At 44.9% G+C, this 21,697-nt stretch overlaps 2 protein-coding genes across 8 annotated transcripts; one reads left to right on the top strand and one right to left on the bottom strand.

Annotated features, from left to right (window-relative positions):
• The first annotated feature begins 342 nt into the window (after positions 1-342).
• Positions 343-16,047, top strand: VDAC2 (voltage dependent anion channel 2). 6 transcript variants are annotated; one of them, XM_036828747.1, is made up of 11 exons: positions 631-791; positions 996-1,050; positions 1,953-2,058; positions 2,137-2,208; positions 3,084-3,133; positions 6,269-6,421; positions 6,518-6,570; positions 7,523-7,750; positions 9,049-9,199; positions 12,089-12,146; positions 15,480-15,682. In XM_036828747.1, exons 4-11 carry the CDS (start codon positions 2,142-2,144, stop codon positions 15,569-15,571), a joined length of 852 nt encoding a protein of 283 aa, XP_036684642.1. In that variant the 5' UTR covers positions 631-791; positions 996-1,050; positions 1,953-2,058; positions 2,137-2,141; the 3' UTR covers positions 15,572-15,682. The 6 variants fall into 6 exon arrangements, with proteins under 6 accessions (XP_036684639.1, XP_036684641.1, XP_036684642.1 ...); XM_036828744.1 differs by lacking the exons at positions 631-791; positions 1,953-2,058 and adding an exon at positions 343-563; XM_036828746.1 differs by lacking the exons at positions 631-791; positions 1,953-2,058 and adding an exon at positions 457-563 and having other exon boundaries at positions 2,140-2,208.
• A 2,243-nt stretch (positions 16,048-18,290) lies between these two features.
• Positions 18,291-20,399, bottom strand: COMTD1 (catechol-O-methyltransferase domain containing 1). 2 transcript variants are annotated; one of them, XM_036827916.1, is made up of 7 exons: positions 20,195-20,399; positions 19,908-20,035; positions 19,556-19,664; positions 19,348-19,466; positions 19,185-19,239; positions 18,797-18,930; positions 18,291-18,543 (listed from the first exon to the last, which is right to left on the bottom strand). In XM_036827916.1, exons 1-7 carry the CDS (start codon positions 20,286-20,288, stop codon positions 18,391-18,393), a joined length of 792 nt encoding a protein of 263 aa, XP_036683811.1. In that variant the 5' UTR covers positions 20,289-20,399; the 3' UTR covers positions 18,291-18,390. The 2 variants fall into 2 exon arrangements, with proteins under 2 accessions (XP_036683811.1, XP_036683812.1); XM_036827917.1 differs by having other exon boundaries at positions 19,556-19,661; positions 20,195-20,397.
• Between the last annotated feature and the right edge of the window lie 1,298 nt (positions 20,400-21,697).

The following is a 21,697-nucleotide window of genomic DNA, read 5'->3' as shown; positions in this document are numbered from 1 at the left end:
AGGTCGAGTTCCGCCCTGCAAGGCGATTACACGGTGGTGGGAGGCGGACGAAGTAAGGGCGTGCACAAGGGGCGGGAGGTGCGTCTCTGTGCCCCACTCGTTTCTCCTTGGGCCAGGAGAGAGAGACAGTCTTTCAGAAGCGCACGCTGCACTTGCTCAGTGTAGAAGGGGTAACGCTCAGCTGACTCCCTCCTAGACTGGGGACTGGCTCTGCAGGGTGTGCGAACCACAGGGTGTGCGAAACTCTCCAAAGGGAGTTGGAGAGAAGTACGTGACCCGGGGTGCGCGGCCACTCCCAGTCGCGCCAAGCCCCGCGCAGGCACGCGCCTGAAGCCCCGCCCCGCCCGTGACGAGCGCGCGCGGGGCCTCCGCCACATCCCTAGCCCGCGCGTTCCCCTCCACGCTGCCTCCGCCGTTCCCCGCCCCTTCGCCTCAGGGGCTGCCCTCGTAGCTGCCTGACTTGAGGTCCGGCAGCTTCTGCTTTTCCTGCCCCTGCCGAGGGATCGAGGCAGCTCACCCCGTGGGCAGAGGTGCTCTCGGAACACGTGGCCGTTTCGGAGCAGGTTGGAGTGAGCAGCGGACGGCGCTGCGGGGACAGGCGCGGTGGGCAGCCCCAGGGGCAGCGGCAGGGTCCTGGCGGGGGGAGGACAGGGTTGCGGCGGGCGGAACGGTGTCTCCTTCACTTCGCCCTCCAGCCGCGGCAGCTGCAGCGGGACGCAGAGCTAGCCGAGCGGCCTCAGCTGCTAGCGGAGCGGCAGCGGCGCCTGCCTCTCCCCCCAGGAGACCATCAGGTACCGCCGCGCCCGCCTCACTCGGACCTTGGGGCCTAGGCTCCGGCGGCCAAGTAGGACGCCTGAGCCGGACTCGGGGTCGGCCCCGACTCCCTAAGATGGCCGCGCTGCCCCGCGGCCCCTCTCCCCTCTGTCTGAGACCCCCTTCTGATCCCTTGATTCGCCTCTGAGCCCCGCTGACCGCACTTCTTGTTCCTCCCTCAGATCACCTCTCCCCGCGGCCTCGCTATGGCGACCTACGGACAGACCTGCCCACGGCGTAAGTAGAGCGGAGATCTCTGCGGGATGGGGCGGCGGTGTCTGGGTAGCCGAAGCCTCCCGACCAGAAAATCGCAGCTTCTTTGCCTCTCTCTCTCCAAGAGCTTGGAAGTTCGCCCCTTTCGGTAGCCACTCCACCGTCTGACTTCCCTGGCTTTGCGGCGGAGGGGCTGGGTGGTTGGATTTCGGATAGGGGGACTGACTAGGCCTGGGGAGCTGGTCTATGGCCGCATTCACGTTCAGCGTTGACGAACTCAGAAGCAGAAAGTTATTAATTATCGGGTTCAGCTTTTGCAGGATTGGATCAGTCACTTTTTTAGAGGAAGTAGTAACCCCCCGTGTGAGGGCGCAAGGTCATTCATTACATGTGCTCCTAAGGGCGTGGACGTGCTATGTAGAATGAATGAGCTGGTGTAACGACCTCAGATTGCTTGCCCTTATGCCTCATAGCGTGGGCCGAGGACTTGAGTGTCATATTAATATGTTTAAAGTGCATTTGATATTTAGTTGATGTAGGCGCTTGAGTGAAACATAAATGGGTGTATTTTTTTTTTAAGTTCCAATATTTAAGTTTCAGAAGTATGAATTATCTTTCTCTTTCTACTTCAGAATATTGGTTTTGATCTCCTTGAGGATACTAAAGGATGAATAGGGGGGAGAGGGACTTGTCTTAGTTTTTAATTTAATCTCATTTGGTTAAATCAGCATATTCCAGTGAATTTTGGCAGGTATATCTGTATGTACAGATATATACGTGTGTATGTGTTTGATTCTTTGTACTAGTCCCATCCTAGGAAGTGAGGCTACAGGCACTGTGTAAATTTAGGAATAGAAAATCTTTTTACATTTTGGAGGGAATTTCCCAAGTTTGTATAAGCACTTAACTGTGATTATCTATTTTAGGAATAAACCTTTGGTGCCGATACCTCCTTCATGGATCGTACTAGACTACAGTGTTATTGTAGCTTCTAGTGGTATCAAAACCAAGTTGGACTGCTTGGATTTAAAGGTAGCAGTGGGTCATAAGCTAGTTCTTGGACAGACTGTGGGAGAACAGGGACATTAACACTGGAATGTTTCTTCCCAGCAGCAATGTGTATTCCTCCATCATATGCTGACCTTGGCAAAGCTGCCAGAGATATATTCAACAAAGGATTTGGTAAGAAATGTTTTAAAAATTTTAGATCTGAAGCGAAAATGTGTGTTTGGATTGCTTAGTGAATTAGTAATTTCTTCAGATTGTAAATACTTTGCTGCAGTAATTCTTCTATTAGCTACATTTAAGATAATATTTCTGTTAAAAGAGTACTGTAACAATCCACATTCCCCTCCATCCCACATTTCCTTCCTCCATCCCAATGTCCTCCATTTTTTCATACTTTAGTTCAGGGAATTTACCTTTAAGAAAAAAAACAATTGTGCTTTCATTTCGTTCGGATATAGTTTAGGCCTTGGTTGGCTAGAATTACGATGTTTTACTGTTTTTTGCATTTATGGTGGTGACTCATAAAGGGTTATGGGTTTTTGCAAATAAATATGGGTTTTCTTAAAGATTTTGTTCCACACCCCACCCTCCCTATCCTTTAGATTATTTCCCCAGTTGTTCAGATTATTAATTCCAAAGCGAGGTATGCCTTTGGGATAAATGTTTTAAATGCCTGTATTATAATAAACTATTGACTGTTCTGATATTTAAGTTGAATTGATTTTCTGATCTGATGTTTAGGTTTGAAAAGCATTTTTTAATAAATGCTTTGATAAGATGATTTGAAAGCTATCTTTGAGGGTGGGTGCCAAATACATACCAACATACTAGGCAAAGCTTCATAGAGGTGTTCTGTCCTTTACATGTTATTTACATAGAATAATTTAAATTGTTTTCATTTAAATATTGTATATCAACACACATTTTTATCCCCCTCTGAATATGTGAAATCTTTCTGGGTTTTGTTTTTTTAAATGTAGAGTCAGCTATTGGTATGCATCTTTTATACAAAAAGATCATTTTGTTCTTCTTTTGCTCTCTACTTGAAGGTTTTGGGTTGGTGAAACTGGATGTGAAAACAAAGTCATGCAGTGGCGTGGTGAGTGTTAGGTATTTGATAAGTTCTGACGAGCCTTTATACAATTTTTCAACCCATAAAATAGTCATAACTGAAAGATGTCTACCCATTTTATCTTAAAGAAGGAGCAAAAGATAATTTCGTTTTAAGGGAATTTTATCTTGATTTATTTTGGCTTTGGATATGATTTCTGATTTTCATGTGGTCTTTTGCCATATTACTTTGTATGCACAAGGAACTCAGGAAAGACTCTGGTCATGTGGGATTCTGTTTACTCAGTAAGGTTGCAAGCTTAAAGGCAGGGAACCTGTTATACTTTTTTGTAACTCCTTCTTTTAATGCCTGTGAAAAACATTAAGAGTTCTGGGCATAAAAATATTCAGTAACTCTTAATTTGAGTGTACTAATCTTTTATGTAATGGTCATATTCTAGCAGCCCGCCTTGGGGAGGGTTTCCACTTGTATTTTGTGAATTTAGAGAGTCCTAAATTTGAGTATTTTTAAAGAGGTTACTATTTTGATATTTGGATGTCTTGATCCTGCCTAACACTCCCTCAAAGAGAGTAAAGTAAAATTTAATTTTGTGTAATTTTTTTCTTCGAAAATTTTTTGTTTTGGGATTGTTTTGGGGATGGGTATAGTGTGTGCATATTGAATATTATTGGTTATTTTGATAAATTCTTCCTATAGTTGTTAACGCCCTTAGTGCATATAACTGGTATTTATTTAAATTAATCATTTTGTAGTTTCTCAATGCCTAGACTTGGATTTCTGGGGTTTTATATTGGTCACATCTGGTTTTTGGTTTCTTTGGTCTGAAAGGAAGCCTGAGTATTTAGTGTGGTTGAGTGACTTACTTGCTCAAGGTAACAGGTTACAGAGCAGTGACTTAGTGTTTGTTTTGTGTTCCCTCTCTTAACCTGTTGCCCCTTATAAACCACTTGCTGTGTATTTGCTGAAACACAAAAGGCCTTCTAAAAAAAGTAGAAGACTCAATTCTTGTGTTTAAAAAGCTTGTTGGCTGGCTGGAGAGCCAAAATAAACTTTAAAGTGGGGAACAGTCAGAGCAGTGTATCTAGTACTAGATTGTTTGATAAATCAAAATCTTTGTTGGAAAGGAAAGGCTTATTGTGGATAGGAATTTTATGAAATTAAGCTTAAGAACATGAAGGATATGTAAGAGCTTGATTAGATATAGTATGTTTTAATTTACATTTAATGTATGTAATTCAAAAACATGGTACTGATCTTGTAATATGTACCTGGCCCCAAATAGTCCCATTTCTCACCTGAATTGCAAAGATGTCTGGGCCACTGCAGAAGGTAGAAGCCTAAATGTCTTGGTGAGGAGTGAAAGGGAGGGTATAAGCTCTACCAGTGGTGTCATCTGACCCAATTCTGGTCCCAGATCACAGTGTGATCTTCTTGGTTTTGTGTCTTGAGGACTCCTTGGCATGTACTTAGCATGTATATAAGCTGGCTCAGTCTGTGGGCTGATGGGTGGCAGTGGGTGGGGCCTCAAGAATCATTAATCATTGTCACTCAGGACTAAAAATAGCTACTTGTACACATTTGCATTTCAAATCTGTTAGAGCGTGGCTCCATATATATTATATTGTTTTAATAATGCATTCTTGTTGTGTAGAGCATGTGAAAATGTGCAGAGCTTTCAAAGTCTCAGTCCAGTTTATCCTCCAGAGGTAGGTTTTGTTAGTACAGTTGAGGTAACTGAGACCCAGAAAAGTGTCTTCCTCAGTGTTACTCATTTGGTAAATGCCAGCCAGAACTGGATGTCAGGACTCCTAATTTCATATCCAGTGTTCTTCCCTAACACAATCTGGTGCTTTTTAGTATGGGCATTGAGTGCCAAGCTTTGACTTGAAATTTCTGTTACTGAAAGCATCTAATTTCAGGAGATTGTATATAAGACCTAAAGAATTGAGTCTGTTTCACGGCAGAGCAATAGTTACACAAATGCTCTGTTTTCTAAGTGAAGGATGATTGGTCTTTTCTCCTATTGATAGACTTTTTGATATTTCCTCATTCTGCAGGTATCACAATTTCAGGTCGAAGGCTTTTCTTTATTAGATCAGATTAGCCATCTTTAAATTTGGCTTTCCAATGGCCTTAAGAGTATAACCATCATTAGCAGTCAGATCAGAACCCTCAAAGGGCATTTTTAACATTTTATCTTGGAAGATTTCATTTTCTTGCCTGTATACTAAGCTCTGGAAGGTTAGATTTCTGGATTATCTGTAGCAGATCTTGAATTTCAGTTAAGCCCTCTCCATATTATGCCTTTCTTTTCAGTTGGTGTGCAATTAGGGATTGGCAAGTTATTTATATTTGCTACAAACATAAGATTATATAGTGCACTTCAAATTGATCACTGCATAGGTTATTTTTTCTACTAATATCATCAGTTTTACAGAGTATAGTTTATATTATGCATGATATAAACCAGTTATAGAGTAAATCTATAATTGCCCTCCCCGTTTTTTTTTTTTTTTTTTTTTTAATGAGAATGTGAAAGATGGCTGGAAAGGCATTAAACCTGATGAAGACTCTTTGTGTCAGAAACAATATTGAGGTTACCAAAGAATTAAAAAAAAAAAAACTTTTGTTTGTGGCATAGATTCTTACAGTGGGATGCTTTCCTTTTAAGGATTTTCAGGAACCATTTCATAGTAAATTGTGTATAAACTCAGATTTTAATGAAGGGGGTCTGTGATTAGCCATACTGACCTATTTAGTGTTTCATTCAATATCAGGCAGATTGGAAGCAGTACTAAAACATCCATCCACCCCCACCTACCTCCCCCACTGATTTTTTTGAATCCCAAATAAAATCACCTTAGCAGAAGTTTCCTTAAAAGGTGTATAGTTTGTTGTTCACTTGAGAATCAGAAACAAGTAACTTTTGATCCATTGGTTGGAAATGTCAGCAGTAGTAAGGTGTAGTCAGTAACTTACAGGCTAATTTGTCGCTCTTGTATATACTCAGTAGCAGAGGGTAGGAGTGTTTGGGAAGCTAGAAAAAAGAGGATTAGTGAAATTATTGTGTTTCAGTGGGTTTTTGTGTGTGTGTGTGTAAATTAGGAAGTGGATTCTTCTAGGCTTACGAGAAAGTTCCTGAAGTTTGTCTTGTCTTGTTAGGAATTCTCAACATCTGGTTCATCTAATACAGACACTGGTAAAGTTACCGGGACCTTGGAGACCAAATATAAATGGTGTGAGTATGGTCTGACTTTCACAGAAAAGTGGAACACTGATAATACTCTGGGAACAGAAATCGCTATTGAAGACCAGGTAACATTTGAAAATGTGCTTTAGTATTAATTATTTTATTTTTGTATTTCAAAAAAGAAATAGAGCTGAAAACAAATTCTTTTTCTCTCGAAATAGATTTGTCAAGGTTTGAAACTGACATTTGATACCACCTTTTCACCAAACACGGGGTAAGCATGGACATTTTTATCTGCTTTAAATTTAAAAGCATTCTTCTTTGGTATATTTAAGAAAGGTGCACATTCAGCTGCCTTGTGGTGGTGAATTTCTGTTTCTGCCTTTGGAGCATGAGCAGTATGGTTGTTGGCTTGCCTTCAAATATTTGCCTCTTACTGTGACACTAACTTGGGTACCTAACATGTTTTTTGTAGGCTTTTGTGACTGATAACCAGTTCTGCAAAGCAGTCTTCCTATGGTGGTGGTGGTCCAGTTGCCCCATGTGCCTGTCTTTCAGTTCATTGAGCCATATTTTTTTTTTAACTCTTATGATATCTTGCTACCTCTTATACAGGCATACCTTGGAGATATTGCAGGTTTGGTTCCCAACCACTGCAATAAAGTGAATATTGTAAAAAAGCGAGTCATACGGATTTTTTGGTTTCCCAGTGCATATAAAAGTTATGTTTACACTATACTGTTGTCTGTTAAGTGTGCAGTAGCATTATGTTGGGGAAAAAAACAATGTACATACCTTAATTAAAAAATACTTTATTTGTAAAAAATGCCAACCATGATCTGAGCCTTCACCAAGTCATAGTAGTAACATCAGAAGATGGGTGACCACAGATCACTGTAACAACTATAATGCTAATAATAATGTTTGAAATATTGTGAGAATTACCAAAATGTGACACAGCAACACAAAGTGAACAAATGCTGTTGGAAAAAACACCCAAACAGATTTGCTTGATGCAGGCTTGCTGCAAACCCTCAATTGCTACAAACAGGTGTGGGGGGGAGGGAAACACAGTAAAGTGAACTGCAGTAAAACAGCGAAGTGTGCCTGTACTCCCCAGTTACAGTGAGGTTCATTTAAATCTGTTTTGTGCCCTCTGTGCAGAAGTTATGTCTGTAAATCTTTCCCACTGACATCAGTTTTAAGACAGTTTGTTCTTTTTCCAGAAAGAAGAGTGGTAAAATCAAGTCTTCTTACAAGAGGGAATGTATAAACCTTGGTTGTGATGTTGACTTTGATTTTGCTGGACCTGCAATCCACGGTTCAGCAGTCTTTGGTTATGAGGGCTGGCTTGCTGGGTACCAGATGACCTTTGACAGTGCCAAATCAAAGCTGACAAGGAATAACTTTGCAGTGGGCTACAGGACTGGGGACTTCCAGCTACACACTAATGTGTGAGTATTTCTTTTGTGGGATATTATGATGTAGGACCTCAAAGTGGTATTGATGTCTCCTGTCATCTCCTGTGAATCTAAGTACAACCTAAAGGAGTTCTCTTAACATAAAAAGATCATCCTTGGGCATTTCTAGAATGCCCTTCAGAAGTGTACAGTAAAAACCATTAGTCTGAGTTTTGGTGCTGAGAGAGTAAATGTTCATTTCACATGAGGCTTGATGTGCTTTGGATTTTTAGAAGAGGCTAAGACGGGAGTTCCTTGGTGGTCTAGTGGTTAGGATTTGGAGCTTTCACTGCTGTGGTCCGGGTTCAGTCCCCGGTCAGGGAACTGAGATCCCACAAGCTGCATGGTGCGGCCAAAAAAAAAAAGGCTAAGACATTGCCAAACTCTATGTGCATTCATTTGACTTAATTGTCTGTGATGTGTGAGGTGCTCATTTGATAGGATTACCTAAAATGTATAGAGTTTTTACCTAACCCAAATTAAATGTATATGTAGAAAGGACTTAAAAAGAATTTTTTCCCTTATAAAAATGATGCATTGGTATATAACAGAAGTACAAAGAAGAAAACAAAAATTTTTCATAATCCCACCATCTAGATGTATAATTTTTGTTAATTGTTAATGCTTTGCTGTTTCATCTTTTTATATGTGTGTATATAAAATACATACCAAAAAGTCTGTTTTGTAACCTTCTCGCCCACCTTAATACATTTTGATCATTTTCCTATAGCATTATGTATTCTTAGTGATTGTTAGTGGCTCCATGATTGATTTGACCAATCCGTGTTTTTGGACATAAGTTGGGAAAAGACCATTGATGACATTTTTTAAAAAAATTATTTATTTTATTTATTTGTTTTTGGCTGTGTTGGGTCTTCGCTGCTGCACGCGGGCTTTCTCTAGTTGCGGTGAGCGGGGGCTGCTCTTCATTTCAGTGCGCGGGCTTCTCATCGCGGTGGCTTCTCTTGTTGTGGAGCACGGGCTCTAGGCGCGCGGGCTCTAGAGTGCAGGCTCAGTAGTTGTGGCGTACGGGCTTAGTTGCTCCACGGCATGTGGGATCTTCCTGGACCAGGGCTCGAACCCGTGTCCCCTGCATTGGCAGGCGGATTCTTAACCACTGCGCCACCAGGGAAGCCCCGAAAAGACCTTTTAAAACTAAAGTTTTCAGTGGAATACTAGAGACCCATGTAAGCAATGGCTTTTATTTAAATGTAATGCTACAATATCAGCCTTGTGCCTTAGACTTTATTACATTGTCTAGTCTAGGTTGACTAATTTAAAATATCTTACAGCAATGATGGGACAGAATTTGGAGGATCAATTTATCAGAAAGTATGTGAAGATCTTGACACTTCAGTAAACCTTGCTTGGACATCAGGAACCAACTGTACTCGCTTTGGCATTGCAGCTAAATATCAGTTGGATCCCACTGCTTCCATTTCTGTGAGTACTGCTGTGGGCTTAGAATGGGATTTTGGTTGTGGGACTTAATCTTTGGGTATATTGGATTGTGTTGAAAATTTGAACTGTGGTTCACACAATTCCCAATTTACACACAGATTGAGACTAGAACTCGGAATGCTGTTTTTTTTGTTGAGACAGAGATGTTTGCTATCCAGGCCACAGGAGTTTGTTTAAATTAACTTCAAAAGCTGCTGAAGTAGTGTAGATAATAACTATGAGGGCCAAGCCTGTCCAAGCCCAGGGAAGCCAGTGTTTTGGGCCCTGGGCTGTTCTCATCCTGGTTGGAAGGTAATACTACTCTGTTACTTTGTGTTTGTCTTTAATGGTTTACAAAATATCTTCAGATTTGATCTGAGCAGCCAGTGGTACACATGCTGTTTTGCAAGTGAAGAAACCAAAGTTTGGAGAGAGGAAGGACTTAGACCACAGCTAGGGAAGGAAGGAAAGAGAGGTAGGGCCAGGACTGGACTTGCATGTCTTTTGATTTCCCTTCTGTCTAGGGTGACGAGGTAGCTCATCCTGCTTTGCCCGGGACTATCCCAACTTGAGCACTGAAAGTCCTGCATCCCAGGAACTCCCTCCCCTCTATTGTGGGTTGGTTGGGTTGCATGGCCACCCTAGTCCTGTCCTTACACTCTTTCTGCTATTTCTTCCTTCAGTCATAGTGGATTGTGGTAGGAGGGAGTACAGTGTCTGAGGGTATAGAGCGCTGGCTCCAGTTTCAGGCAGATCAGCAGCTCTTCTTGCGTGTTAGTTGCTTACAGGTCAAGCACTGTATGTACTAGAATGAAAGAGAGTTAAACCTTCCATGAGAGTTATTTCTGTTACATAAAGTCATCTTCATTCCTGAGGACGATATGGTTTGATAATTTAGGCAGTTAAGTTTTAGCCCCATTCTTGTTTTAGCTTAGCAGAGTTGTAATCAGAGAGAATGAGAAGCACCCGGAATGCTTTTCCTGTTGGCAAGGCAGTGATTCATTTATTTTTCCCTTCTCTATTTCTAACTACACTGTAGCAGTAAAATCCTTAGGATTCACACAGCACACTATTCTGTGGTAGCTACATTGCTATTCTCTTCAAATGTATGTCTGTGGCACCATCACAGGTTTAATGCCAGCAGAAGATGCAGCTCTCTCACAGTCTAAAATGGGAAGGCAGCTTGGGACCTGTGTGCCAGTGAGTGACTTCTGGGGATTAGTTTGGAAACTATTGAATATTTAGCATGGTCCACCTAAGTAGTGCTGCTGTTACCCTAATCAAGCATAAAAGCATTGCGTAATGCTCCATTAGTTTCATGGTTGACTCCTAAAATAGTAGGAGCTGTTTTATTGTTTGGGGCTCTTAATTTGTTTGGCACAAGATGGTTACTAGTGGGGCATTTCTTCCTTAGACAAATAACTCGCACAGTCATTGGTGGCTCATGAAGACTTGGCTGTAGTGCCAAGTGAATACAGGTGTTGTTTATGTGACTTTTGCCTGTATAGTTGGATCATTTCTCTCTCAGTTGGGCTGTTTTGATATACATTACAAAAGAGTGTAGACATCAAATCATTTCCAAGTCTGTTTTGATCCCAGAGGCTGTTTGTTATCTTTTTATTACCATAGTGCTCAAAATGCTGAAGAGCAAAGTTGCCTGACTAGGCAACCTAGGCCATGGAGAGCAGGGTGAGATGCCCCCACTTACAGCCATAGGCGTCTGGTATGGTTTAAGTGATGTCAGTGGTGGGAGAGAATGGAGCTAGAAGCTTTTCCTGACCATGTCTTGCTCTCCAGGATTCCTTCCGGCCCTTTAAAGTCTGTGACTAAAATCCTAAAATAGTAGAATTGTACAAGGAGGGAAGGGTCTGGATTGGTAAATGATGCCCCTTTGGAACGTCTTCTTAAGCACAGTCTAGTTATATACAGCCAAGACTCAAGGGCATTAATGAGAGGTGTGAGAAAATGAGTTAAAGGAGTTGTAGTCAGTCTCTTTCTTCAGAGGAAGTGCTTATCATTTGGAGATTTAGAACATGCATGGTTTAGATTCTTTAGGAATACCCCTGAAAGTAGTGTGTGTCGTAGTCACAAATTTAAACTGTACACATGCCATACTTTGAGGGTGGTGTGTGTGTCAATGTCATGTAGTTAGTGAGCCTGGTGAACTTCCATTACCCACATTCTGGTATGGTTTTATGTGCTAGATTAGACTCAACAAGGACAGTTTTTATGAGAGTGCTTAGGCTTTTGTGCTATATGGACAATTTGGGGTCTGTGGACACATCCCAAAAGATTGCAAGAGGTTTTTTTAAAATATATATATATATATATATATATATATATATATATATATATATTTATTTATTTTATTTATTTATTTATTTATTTATTTATTTATTTATTTATTTATTTATTTATGGCTGTGTTGGGTCTTCGTTTCTGTGCGAGGGCTTTCTCTAGTCGCGGCAAGCGGGGGCCACTCTTCATCGCGGTGCGCGGGCCTCTCATTATCGCGGCCTTTCTTGTTGCGGAGCACAGGCTCCAGATGCGCAGGCTCAGTAATTGTGGCTCACGGGCCTAGTTGCTCCGCGGCATGTGGGATCTTCCCAGACCAGGGCTCGAACCCGTGTCCCCTGCATTGGCAGGCAGACTCTCAACCACTGCGCTACCAGGGAAGCCCAAGATTGCAAGAGTTTTGTGTCCTGCTGACAATTTGAATTTAGTGGATGAGGATTAAGTGGCACCTAGTTTTTGCTTAGCTTAATACAGTATTAAATTTTATTAACTCGTGGAAAAGTGAACGCGTCATAATTGTATGATAGGGAAACACCCAGGGGCTTTGTCTCTCCATTCAAAAATTTGTCTTACATTTGTTTTTGCATTTTATCTTAGGCAAAAGTCAACAACTCTAGTTTAATTGGAGTGGGCTACACTCAGACTCTGAGGCCTGGTAAGTATTAAGGATTGTTCTGATAGTGGTTTCAAAATTAGTTTCATTTCTCAGCTTCTTTTTTTTTTAATGGAAACTTGAGTTTATGCTTCAAAAGGCAGTATTAAGAGAAAGAAAAGACATACCATAGACTGAGAAAAATGTTTGCAAATCATACAAAGGTCTTGTGCCCGTAACACGTAAAGAATTCTTACAACTCAATAATAAATATGACAAACAACCCAATCAAAAAATGGCAAAAGACTTGCAAAGACATTTATATGAAGACATACAAATAGCTAATTCGCACAGGAAAAGGTGCTCAGTGTCATTAGTCATTAAGTAAATGTAAATTAAAACCACAATGAAATACCACTTCTACCCACTAGAATGGATATAACATTAGAAAATAACAAGTGTAGATGAAGATAGGGAGAAGTTAGAGCCCTCATACAGTGCTGGCATGCACATAAAATATTACAGCCACTTTGGAAAACAGACTGTTAGATATTTTTTTTTAAATAGATCTTTATTGGAGTATAATTTCTTCATAATACCGTGTTAGTTTCTGTTGCACAACAAAGCGAATCAGCCATATGCATACATATATCCCCATATCCCCTCCCTCTTGAGCCTCCCTCCCATCCTCCCTATCCCACCCCTCTAGGTGGTCACAAAGCACCGAGCCGATCTCCCTGTGCTATGCTGCTGCTTCGCACCAGCCAGCTATTTTACATTCGGTAGTGTATATATGTTGAAGCTACTCTCACTTTGCCCCAGCTTCGCCCTCCCACCCCATGTCATCAAGTCCATTCTCTATGTCTACCTCTTTATTCCTGCCCTGCAACCAGGTTTATCAGTACCATTTTTTTTTTTTAAGATTCCATATATATGTGTTAGCATACGGTATTTGTTTTTCTCTTTCTGACTTCACTCTGTATGACAGACTCTAGGTCCATCCACCTCACTACAAATAACTCAATTTCGTTTCTTTTTATGACTGAGTAATATTCCATTGTATATATGTGCCATATCTTCTTCATCCGTTCATCTGTCGATGGACATCTAGGTTGGTTCCATGTCCTGGCTATTGTAAATGGTGCTGCAATGAACATTGGGTTGCATGTGTCTGGTTTTCTCAGGGTATATGCCCAGTAATGGGATTGCTGGGTCATATGGTAGTTCTATTTTTAGTTTTTTAAGGAGCCTCCATACTGTTCTCCATAGTGGTTGTATCAATTTACATTCCCACCAACAGTGTAAGGAGGGCTCCCTTTTCACCACACCCTTTCCAGCATTGATTGTTTCTAGCTTTTTTGATAATGGCCATTCTGACTGGCGTGAGGTGATATACCTCATTGTAGTTTTGATTTGCATTTCTCTAATAATTAGTGATGTTGAGCATCTTTTCATGTGCCTCTTGGCCATCTGTATGTCTTCCTTGGTGAAATGTCTATTTAGGTCTCCTCATTTTTTAACTGGATTGTTTGTTTTTTTGATATTAAGCTCCGTGAGCTGTTTGTATATTTTGGAGGTTAATCCTTTGTTGTTTCATTTGCAGATATTTTCTCCCATTCTGAGGGTTGTCTTTTTGTCTTGTTTATGGTTTCCTTTGCTGTGCAAAAGCTTTTAAGTTTAATTAAGTCCCATTTGTTTATTTTTGTTTTTATTTCTGTTGCTCTAAGAGGTGGGTCAAAAAAGATCTTGCTGTGATTTATGTCAAAGAGTGTTTTTCCTCTAAAAGTTTTATAGTATCTGGTCTTACATTCAAGTCTTTAATCCATTTGGAGTTTATTTTTGTGTATGGTGTTAGGTAGTGTTCTAATTTCATTCTTTTACATGTAGCTGTCTAGTTTTCCCAGCACCACTTATTGAAGAGGCTGTCTTTTCTCCACTGTAAGTTCTTGCCTCCTTTGTCGTAAATTAGGTGCCCATATGTGCGTGGGTTTATCTCTGGGCATTCTATCCTGTACCGTTGATTTATGTTTCTGTTTTTGTGCCAGTACCATACTGTAGCTTTGTGGTATAGTTTGAAGTTGGGGAGCCTGATTCCTCCAACTCCGTTTTTCTTTCTCAAGATTCAGCTTCTTCTTTTGCAAACCTTTCAAGCATACAGAAGAATTGACAGAGAGTACAATGAACACATGTTTACCTTTTGCCACAGTTTTTTATTCCTTTCCTTTTTTTTTTTTTTTTTTTAATGCTGAGCCGTTTGGAAGTTGCAGCTATCATGACATTTCCCTAAATGCTTCAGCATGCATCTCCTCAGAATAAGAACATTCTCCTGCATAACCACAATACTGTTATCACACCTGAGAAAGTTAACAGTGATTCCATATTATTATTTAATATCCATTCTCTATTTACTTTCCTCACTTGTACCTGAAATGTCTTGTAGTAATTTTTATTTCTCCAGTCATAGTTCACTCATAGCTTTGGTTGTTTGGTCTCTATAGTCTCATTTACTTTACATAGTATTTTGAGCCTTGCTGTGGTTTCTAGAGCAGTACTTCTCAAATAGCAGTGTGTGCATGAATCACCTTGGGAATCTTAAAAAAATACATAGGTCTGGGGCGAGGGGTTCTGACTTTCTAACACGCTCTTAGGTGATGCCAGTGTTGCTGGTTCTTGAACCACCAGCTGAAGAGCAAGGTTCTAAAGCACTTGGAACTTTTTCCCCAGACTTTTTGACTGTTTTGAAACCTAAAGAAAAGAATGGTACTACGAACACTCATACCTTCCCCACATTGACCAATTACTAACATTCATCTTGTTTGTTTTATCTCTCCATGTCTGTATACATAATCCTTCTTTTCTTTTTTCCCCACATATCCTTATGAATTATTTAAATATATGTTTTCCAAACACACAGACACATCAGCCCTAGCATACATATTATGAGAGTAAGACATTTTTAACTGCATCATTTTAAAGACATCATAACTATAATACTGTTTTCACAGCTAAGGAAATTAACAGTTTGAAATAATACCTAATATATAGTATATATTTGGATTTCTGCACTTGTCCCAGAAATGTCTCTTAATTGTAGCTTTTCCTTTCCAGGATCCAATTATGGTTGTCTTTTAGTCTGGGTAGTGTATTGAACATGATTGTATTTTCCAGAGCTGTTTGAGCTTTATTATGAACGTTCTTATGCTCCCGGACTAGATGCCTTCCTTACTGTGGATGTGCACATGAATTGTCTGGTGTCTCAGATACTCCCAAGCGCCCTCGGGTGGCTGGCACTAGTAGGTCATCTGACAAGCTGAGGAAAAGTGACAGGTTGTGGCGTGACTGCAGACTCCCATGAGGTGTTTCAGGCACATGATGGTTGTCTGCTTTTGTTTACAGGTGTGAAGCTTACACTGTCTGCTCTGGTAGATGGGAAGAGCATTAATGCTGGAGGCCACAAACTTGGGCTTGCCCTGGAGCTGGAGGCTTAATCCAGCTGAAAGAAACCTCTGGGAATGGATATCAGAAGATTTGGCCTTAATATATTTCCAGTGTGACCAGCAGGCTTCCCCCCCCGCCCCCAAGAAGGTGATCAAAACAAAGGATGATCTAAACAAGAGCTGTATTTTAAATATTTAGGCAGTTACTTGTTAGCTGGTTTCTAGTTGAATTGGTTATCTATCTAGTTACCAGTGCTGCAGTCGTGCAGTCACCTATACATTATTTAAATGTATTTAACTGTTAAATGCGCTACCCACCAATAATGAAATAGACCTTTATGAAAACTGTGCAGTTGTGTGCATGTTTGTTTTTATGTTTCTTTTAACATTGAATATTGCCATTGAATGAGATGGATCAGTGGATGTTTTAAGATGAGGTTAAAATTTTTTGTTAATTTCAAACATCATTAGAATTACTTTTGGTATCCCCAAACATTACAAATTATGAATAAAACAAGTATACATAATTTATGACTCTAAGTATTTGCAGAGTTAAAAACTTGGCAGCTAGGGTCAAATCTTCCTTGTATCTAGCTAGTACTTTATTTTTCCAGTGAGCATTTATTTTGCTCTTTTCATAAATCTGTGCCACAAAGTCCTCTGACCCGAGAGTAACTCCATGAGATTTTTAGACTACAATAAAGTAAGAAGATATATGCCTTTATATCTTCAGTTTGTAAATTTGAAAAATTACATTGTATCATCGTGAACTCCAGGAAGAGTTAGCAAGTGATGAAAAAAGAGAAATGAAGGGATGGTGCTGAAGGTTGTATACACCCACCACACCCCTTTGGGTTATTGCTTTGGAAATGATCCAGGCCCTAGTTAGGTGGGATGGGACGAGGTGTAGGGAAAGGGAGCAAGGCATAGACAGACAGTGTCAGTACCCAGAGGGTCTGTAAAATGGAAGTGTATGGGCCCCAGTGAGAGGTCGTTACTCATTTCTTTTCAGGCAGACACTGAAAAGCTTGGGCCTAAGTTTGTGACCAGAGTGCCTTCAGGCTATGTGGCCATTGGCCTTAATCTGGACTTGAGCTGAATGATAGAAATTAATAGATGATTCTGGTTGGAAAAGTAGGAAAGAGGAATTTTGATGGGAGAAGAGTTAGATACCATCAAAGGTTAGAGAAGGGTTTTGTTGAACAAATTCATAATACTAGATCTGTGGTATAGTTTGAAGTCAGAGAGAACAGATAAGAAAATGTAATACTTACTCATTACCCAAAAAAGTGATACATGCTGAAAATTTCCAGGTCAAGAAGAATCTGATGAGAGATTAGCAACCCAAACAAGCTTTCCATACAGGTGGAATGGGGGGCACAGAGGCCCCTTGTGATCTCACTGTTTGTCCTAAGGGACTGGCTGGAATGGCCCATTGAGTAAGACACATAACTTAATGGCAGTAAGTTGGAATTTGAACCAGTTTGTTTGAATCAGGCAGGACCTATTGCTAGGTAAGAAAAAAAACAGGAAAGGGTGTCTGCAAGCTAGGTATGAAAGCGTCTCTTGTGTTTTCAGGATACTTAAGAGTAAAATGGACCTATTCACCCATGTGCTTCTTATATACTTTTATAAGTGGGAGAGAGGAGGATAGTTTACAGCCAGGTTCCTGAGGGTTGTCTGAAATGCAAGTATATATCCCAAATGCTGTAGGGTTGTGAAAGTTGCCAACTGTGGGCTCATGGGGCTCCTGTGGCCTTGATATGTTAGAAATTAATAGATGATTAATTTATTAATCAGCAGCCTCCAGGTTCAGTTCCACCACCCAGGCCTAACAGATGGTGCCAAAACCTAATTCTAGGCTGATGCCATTTCTGCCTGAGGCCTGAGGCAGTGTTGATGGAAAGGACACTTCATATCTGAGCCTGATCTTCATTTGTGGTGTGGAGATAAGATCTTCCTATGGATTGTGGAGGTTTAAACCAGAAGAGTGAAGCACCTGGCTCCCTCTCCACTTTGGCTCATAGGCTCATAGATGTTTGTGTTGGAAAGCTTAACTTTCTCTTCATCTTCCTCTGGGGAACTTGTTAAAAGTTGCCTCCTACCTATTGGCCTGTCTGCTTCACACCTCTGGCCAATGATCCCACTCAGTCTCTCATGTTCTTCAAGGACTTCAGGGGGAGGACAGGATATATATATACTCCAGTCAACCTTGAGGTCCTCAGGTCTAAGTCAAGTGGCCTGGTCTCAGGTGATGTTGACCAGGGCCTCCACTGCAGAGGTGAGGCCAAGCTGACAGTTCGTGACAACATGGGCAAACGGCCAGCAGAATTGGCATAACCTACAACACTTACACGGAGCAAGGCCCTTTTCCTGCCATCGGATCCCAGATTGGTCTCCACTAGTTCCAGCTGCACTGAACAGGAACTTCATTCATTTGCCCCTCTTAGGAAGAGGTGTCGGAGGGAGACCACAGGGGCTCTACCAGGCTTCCAGCCCTCAGATCCTGTGGAGGCAAATCTCCACAAGGAGCTGGGGTTTCTGACCAACTGCATGTGGGCAGGTCAATTAAAACTTTTGATACCCTGCTTCCAGTCAGCTGGAAGCTCCTGTGGTCAGGCCACAGCCCTGGTGCCAGAGGGTCCTCAGGAGTGTGCCAGGGAGGGGATGAACATCTGTGGCCTCAAGGCTCCCTGTTGTTGAAGATGTAGCCAGTGCGGGGCCTTCCCTCCCTACCCCACTTCAGCACATATGGAGGCTCAGAAGATGGTCGTGTCCCAGGCCTCACTTTATTGTCAGATTTAAAACTCGGTGTTGATGGCTGGGGGTCCCAGGGCCCCTCCCTTGAGGCCACTCGCTAGGGGCCAGCCCTAGATCTTGAAGGCTAAGGTGAGGCCGTCGCCCAGGGGCAGGAGGCTGATGTGGACCCTAGCGTCCCGCAGAATGCGCTCATTCAGGTTTCGCACACACTGGGCCGCCTCGTCCTGCGGTTTAGGCTGCAACACCTCTCCACGCCACAGGACCTGCGGAGGGGCGGGGCATCGTGGGGGCGGGGCCTGGGGGGGTTGCCTGAGCAGGAGGCGGGGTGAGAGCTGGAGACCCAGGACCTGAGCAGGGGAAAGTGGAAAACCTGGGGACTCAGTTCGAATACCTGGGGGGAGGAGCTTACGTGATTGTACTAGGCGGGGCTCTGGGGCAGTGGGGCGAGGAGGAGCCCAAGGAAAAGACGGACCCAGCTCAAGAGGGTCTTTCTTCTCCCCCGGGGCTGTCCCTTACACTGAGCACAGCGAGGACGCCTCCGGGTCGCAGCAGCTGCAGGCACCGCTCGTAGTAGGCGGTGCAGTTCTCCTTGTCCGCATCCACCACGGCCACGTCGAAGGTGCCGGCCTCGCCCGCGGCCAGGAGCTCGTCTTGCGGGGTAGGGAGGGGCAGATGCAGCTGAGTCCGCAGGCCCCAGCGGCCGGAAGCCCCCGCCCAGGCCGGCCCAGGCGCTGTGACCATTCAGGTACTCGAGGGCCCCTGCCTGCCACTCTGCATGTGGCCGCGTACCGGGTGGCGGGGGGCTGTCATTGCCCAAGCCCGCCCGGCGGACCGGGTCACTACCTCGCGCCGGGTGGTCCCATTTGGGAAATGGCGCCAAGGCCCTTTCCGCTCCGTTGCTCACCCAGGGTCTCCAGGGCGGGTTTCAACCGAAGTTCGATCTTGTGCTCCTCCTCGGCCTGCGTGCGAAAGGAGCGGGGTCAGAGTCAGCATGTCCCTTCTCCCGGGGCTGGGAGTGGCCGGGCTCCAGGGGCCCGACGAGGGCCTCAGGTGTGTGGGACACTCACCTGCCTCCACAGGGGACGTCCCAGCTCCGGGGGCCCTGCGTCCACCTCGCAGGTCACCACGCGCCCGGCCGGGGGCAGCGCCAGAGCCAACGCTAGGGCTGAGTAGCCTGTGAAAGTGCCTGGGGACGTGGACACGGACAGGCTCAGGCCAGAGTAGGGCGACGGCCCGGTGACTCCGGCCCCCAGTGACCCCAGCCGCGCGCCCTACCCAGGTCCAGCGCCTTCTTAGCCTTGATGAGGCGAGCCAGGTTGGCCAAGAGCTGGGCCTGCTCACAGGTCATCATGGAATCCCCCTGCGGCTGCTCCAGGGTCAGCTGCTTGGGGGGAGGAGAGGGTCGCACTAGCCCTGCCAGTCACCCAGCTGAGCCCCAGGTTTAGAGCCCCCAGAGGCGTGGCTGTGGGCGTGGCCCAGGGGCGGACCCTCATGGAACGCCCAACCATGGCCGGCCTGCGCGGCCAGGAAGCCCAGACGGGGCCACCGACCAGCCCAAGGTCACACAGCCACGTGGGTCCCTCCCGGCCCGAGGTGGGCGCCCGTTCCCGCTTCCGGCCCTGCTGACCAGCCGCAGGCTCCGCAGCGCCGGGTGCTCCCGCATGGAGCGGCTCAGCAGATACTGCCACAGGGGGCTGTCCTCAGGGGGCAGCAGGCGCTTCTCTCGCCGGGATCGCCATGGAGGGAACCGTCTCCCTGCCGGGGAGGGGTGGTGCTGGGTCAGGGCCTTGGGGCTCCAGGGCGCCAGGGGTGAGCCTCAGCCGCAGCCAGCCTCGCGGGTTCACGGGCTCTGTTCCTGCGTCCGTCCGCCCGCGGGGCCTCTGCCGAGGGTGCCGAAGGCCCGGCCCTACTCACCCAGGAAGAGGCCGCTGGCGAAGGCAGCGCCCAGCGCGACCGAGCCCAGGGCCAGCGCGGCGGGCACAGAGAGCCGTGGCACGGGCTGGGTCATGGTGCGGGCAGGAGGCAGCGGCGTCCAGGTCACTTGCGCTAGGGCTACTGGGGCCGCCCTGGGACCCGCGGGCCCTCGCGCCTCCAACTTGCCGGGGCAGTGCCCTCGGAACCGCGGCCTCGACCACCATCTGGCGGCCTCATGGCCTTACTGCAAGCCCCGCCCGCGTGGGTCAGTCGTCATCTAGTGGCCGCTTTCGGAACTGTGCCGGCGGCTCTGCTGCTTCCTCATCGCTACCATTTTTGCTGAGAACCCCCAGGGGCATATGTGGGTGGGCGAGTAGAACGTCGGTATAACAGGATACTAACAGGTACAAATGATAGAAATTAAAGGAACCCTGGGAGGGACCGAGAGGATCAGGGGGGGCCTCTTGGGGGAGGTCACCAAGGATGTCAAGTTGAAGGAATGTATGTTTGGGGGGAGTTGGGGTTTGGGAGCCCTGGGTCAGGTCTGGTTGATGGGGTGCTGAGACAAGACCCTTAGTTAAAATCATGCTCTTGGGTGCGAGGTAGACTTGGGTGTGAGATCTTGGGCCCATCAGTCTCTGAGCCTCAGTTTCCTTTGTGTAAAACTGGGACCACTGTCTTACTATTAATGGCACCAGATCCCATAGCCTGGCACACAGTAGCTGCTCAAGAAATGGCAGCCGCTGTTATCATAAGTTGAAGATATCTTGGGGAGGAAAGATCAGAGGGCAGGTGAAGTCCCCTTGTAGGGCTGTTCCGCAGGGACGCTATCCAGTGAACAGTGATGGAAACACCGACTGCGTGCCGAATGGGGCGAGGTGAAAGAAGCTGTCCTGGCTTGTGTTAGTGAAGCTGGGCTCAGAGACCACAGAACACAGGGAACTTGTGTGTCCCGGCTTCACAATTTCCTCTTCTGTAAAATGGGTTTCTTAATAGTCTTGACCTCTCGGGAGATGAAATGAGAAGATCCAGGTGAAGGATTCACACAGGGCCTGGGACTTATTGGGCTATAGCTGTTCCATTTAAAAGGAGTCAAATTCCATCGGCCGTTGCTCCGCGGCTGTCCCCTGACACCAGCCTTCAGCAACCACACTGGGCAGACTGGAGCCCCACCGGGGGCTTTCTAGGCGAGGCTCAGCCCCCACAAGGCTCAGGGACAGGCTTGTTGGGGGAGGTTGGTTGAGGGAGCGCCTTGGCTGAGGCTGAAGACACGGGGCGAACTAAAGAAGCCCGGAGCTCAGAGCACGGGACTGACCAGAGCTGTGGGAGCCCTGGGCCCGTGGGAGGCCACGCAGGAGCGTGGACACACAATGAGCTCTTTTGACCAGGAGGAAACCAGAAGTGCTTTCATGGTTTCTCTGCTGAGACCCTTCCACCAGGCCAGGCGGCACCGGGGTGCTGGGCTCAGCCAGGGCTGCAAACCGGCGCTCTCTTTCCTTTCTG

The sequence above is a fragment of the Balaenoptera musculus genome, chromosome 16 (genome assembly GCF_009873245.2).
Source record: "Balaenoptera musculus isolate JJ_BM4_2016_0621 chromosome 16, mBalMus1.pri.v3, whole genome shotgun sequence".
NCBI classification, from domain to species: Eukaryota; Metazoa; Chordata; class Mammalia; order Artiodactyla; family Balaenopteridae; genus Balaenoptera; species Balaenoptera musculus.
The sequence above is the reverse complement of the archived record's forward strand: the minus strand, read 5'-3'. Positions and strand labels throughout refer to the sequence as shown.

What these genes read in the sequence shown, in the direction of transcription:
- VDAC2 (XM_036828748.1), top strand. Translation starts at nt 1,453, where the DNA reads ATGAGCTGGTGTAACGACCTCAGATTGCTTGCCCTTATGCCTCATAGC. An exon ending in CAAAGTCATGCAGTGGCGTG is followed by an intron (nt 3,134 to 6,268) that starts GTGAGTGTTAGG and finishes TTGTCTTGTTAG; the next exon opens with GAATTCTCAACATCTGGTTC. An exon ending in TTCCAGCTACACACTAATGT is followed by an intron (nt 7,751 to 9,048) that starts GTGAGTATTTCT and finishes AATATCTTACAG; the next exon opens with CAATGATGGGACAGAATTTG.
- COMTD1 (XM_036827916.1), bottom strand. Translation starts at nt 20,288, where the DNA reads ATGACCCAGCCCGTGCCACGGCTCTCTGTGCCCGCCGCGCTGGCCCTG. An exon ending in CGCTGCGGAGCCTGCGGCTG is followed by an intron (nt 19,665 to 19,907) that starts GTCAGCAGGGCC and finishes CCTCCCCCCAAG; the next exon opens with CAGCTGACCCTGGAGCAGCC. An exon ending in GCGTCCTCGCTGTGCTCAGT is followed by an intron (nt 18,544 to 18,796) that starts GTAAGGGACAGC and finishes GCCCCTCCGCAG; the next exon opens with GTCCTGTGGCGTGGAGAGGT.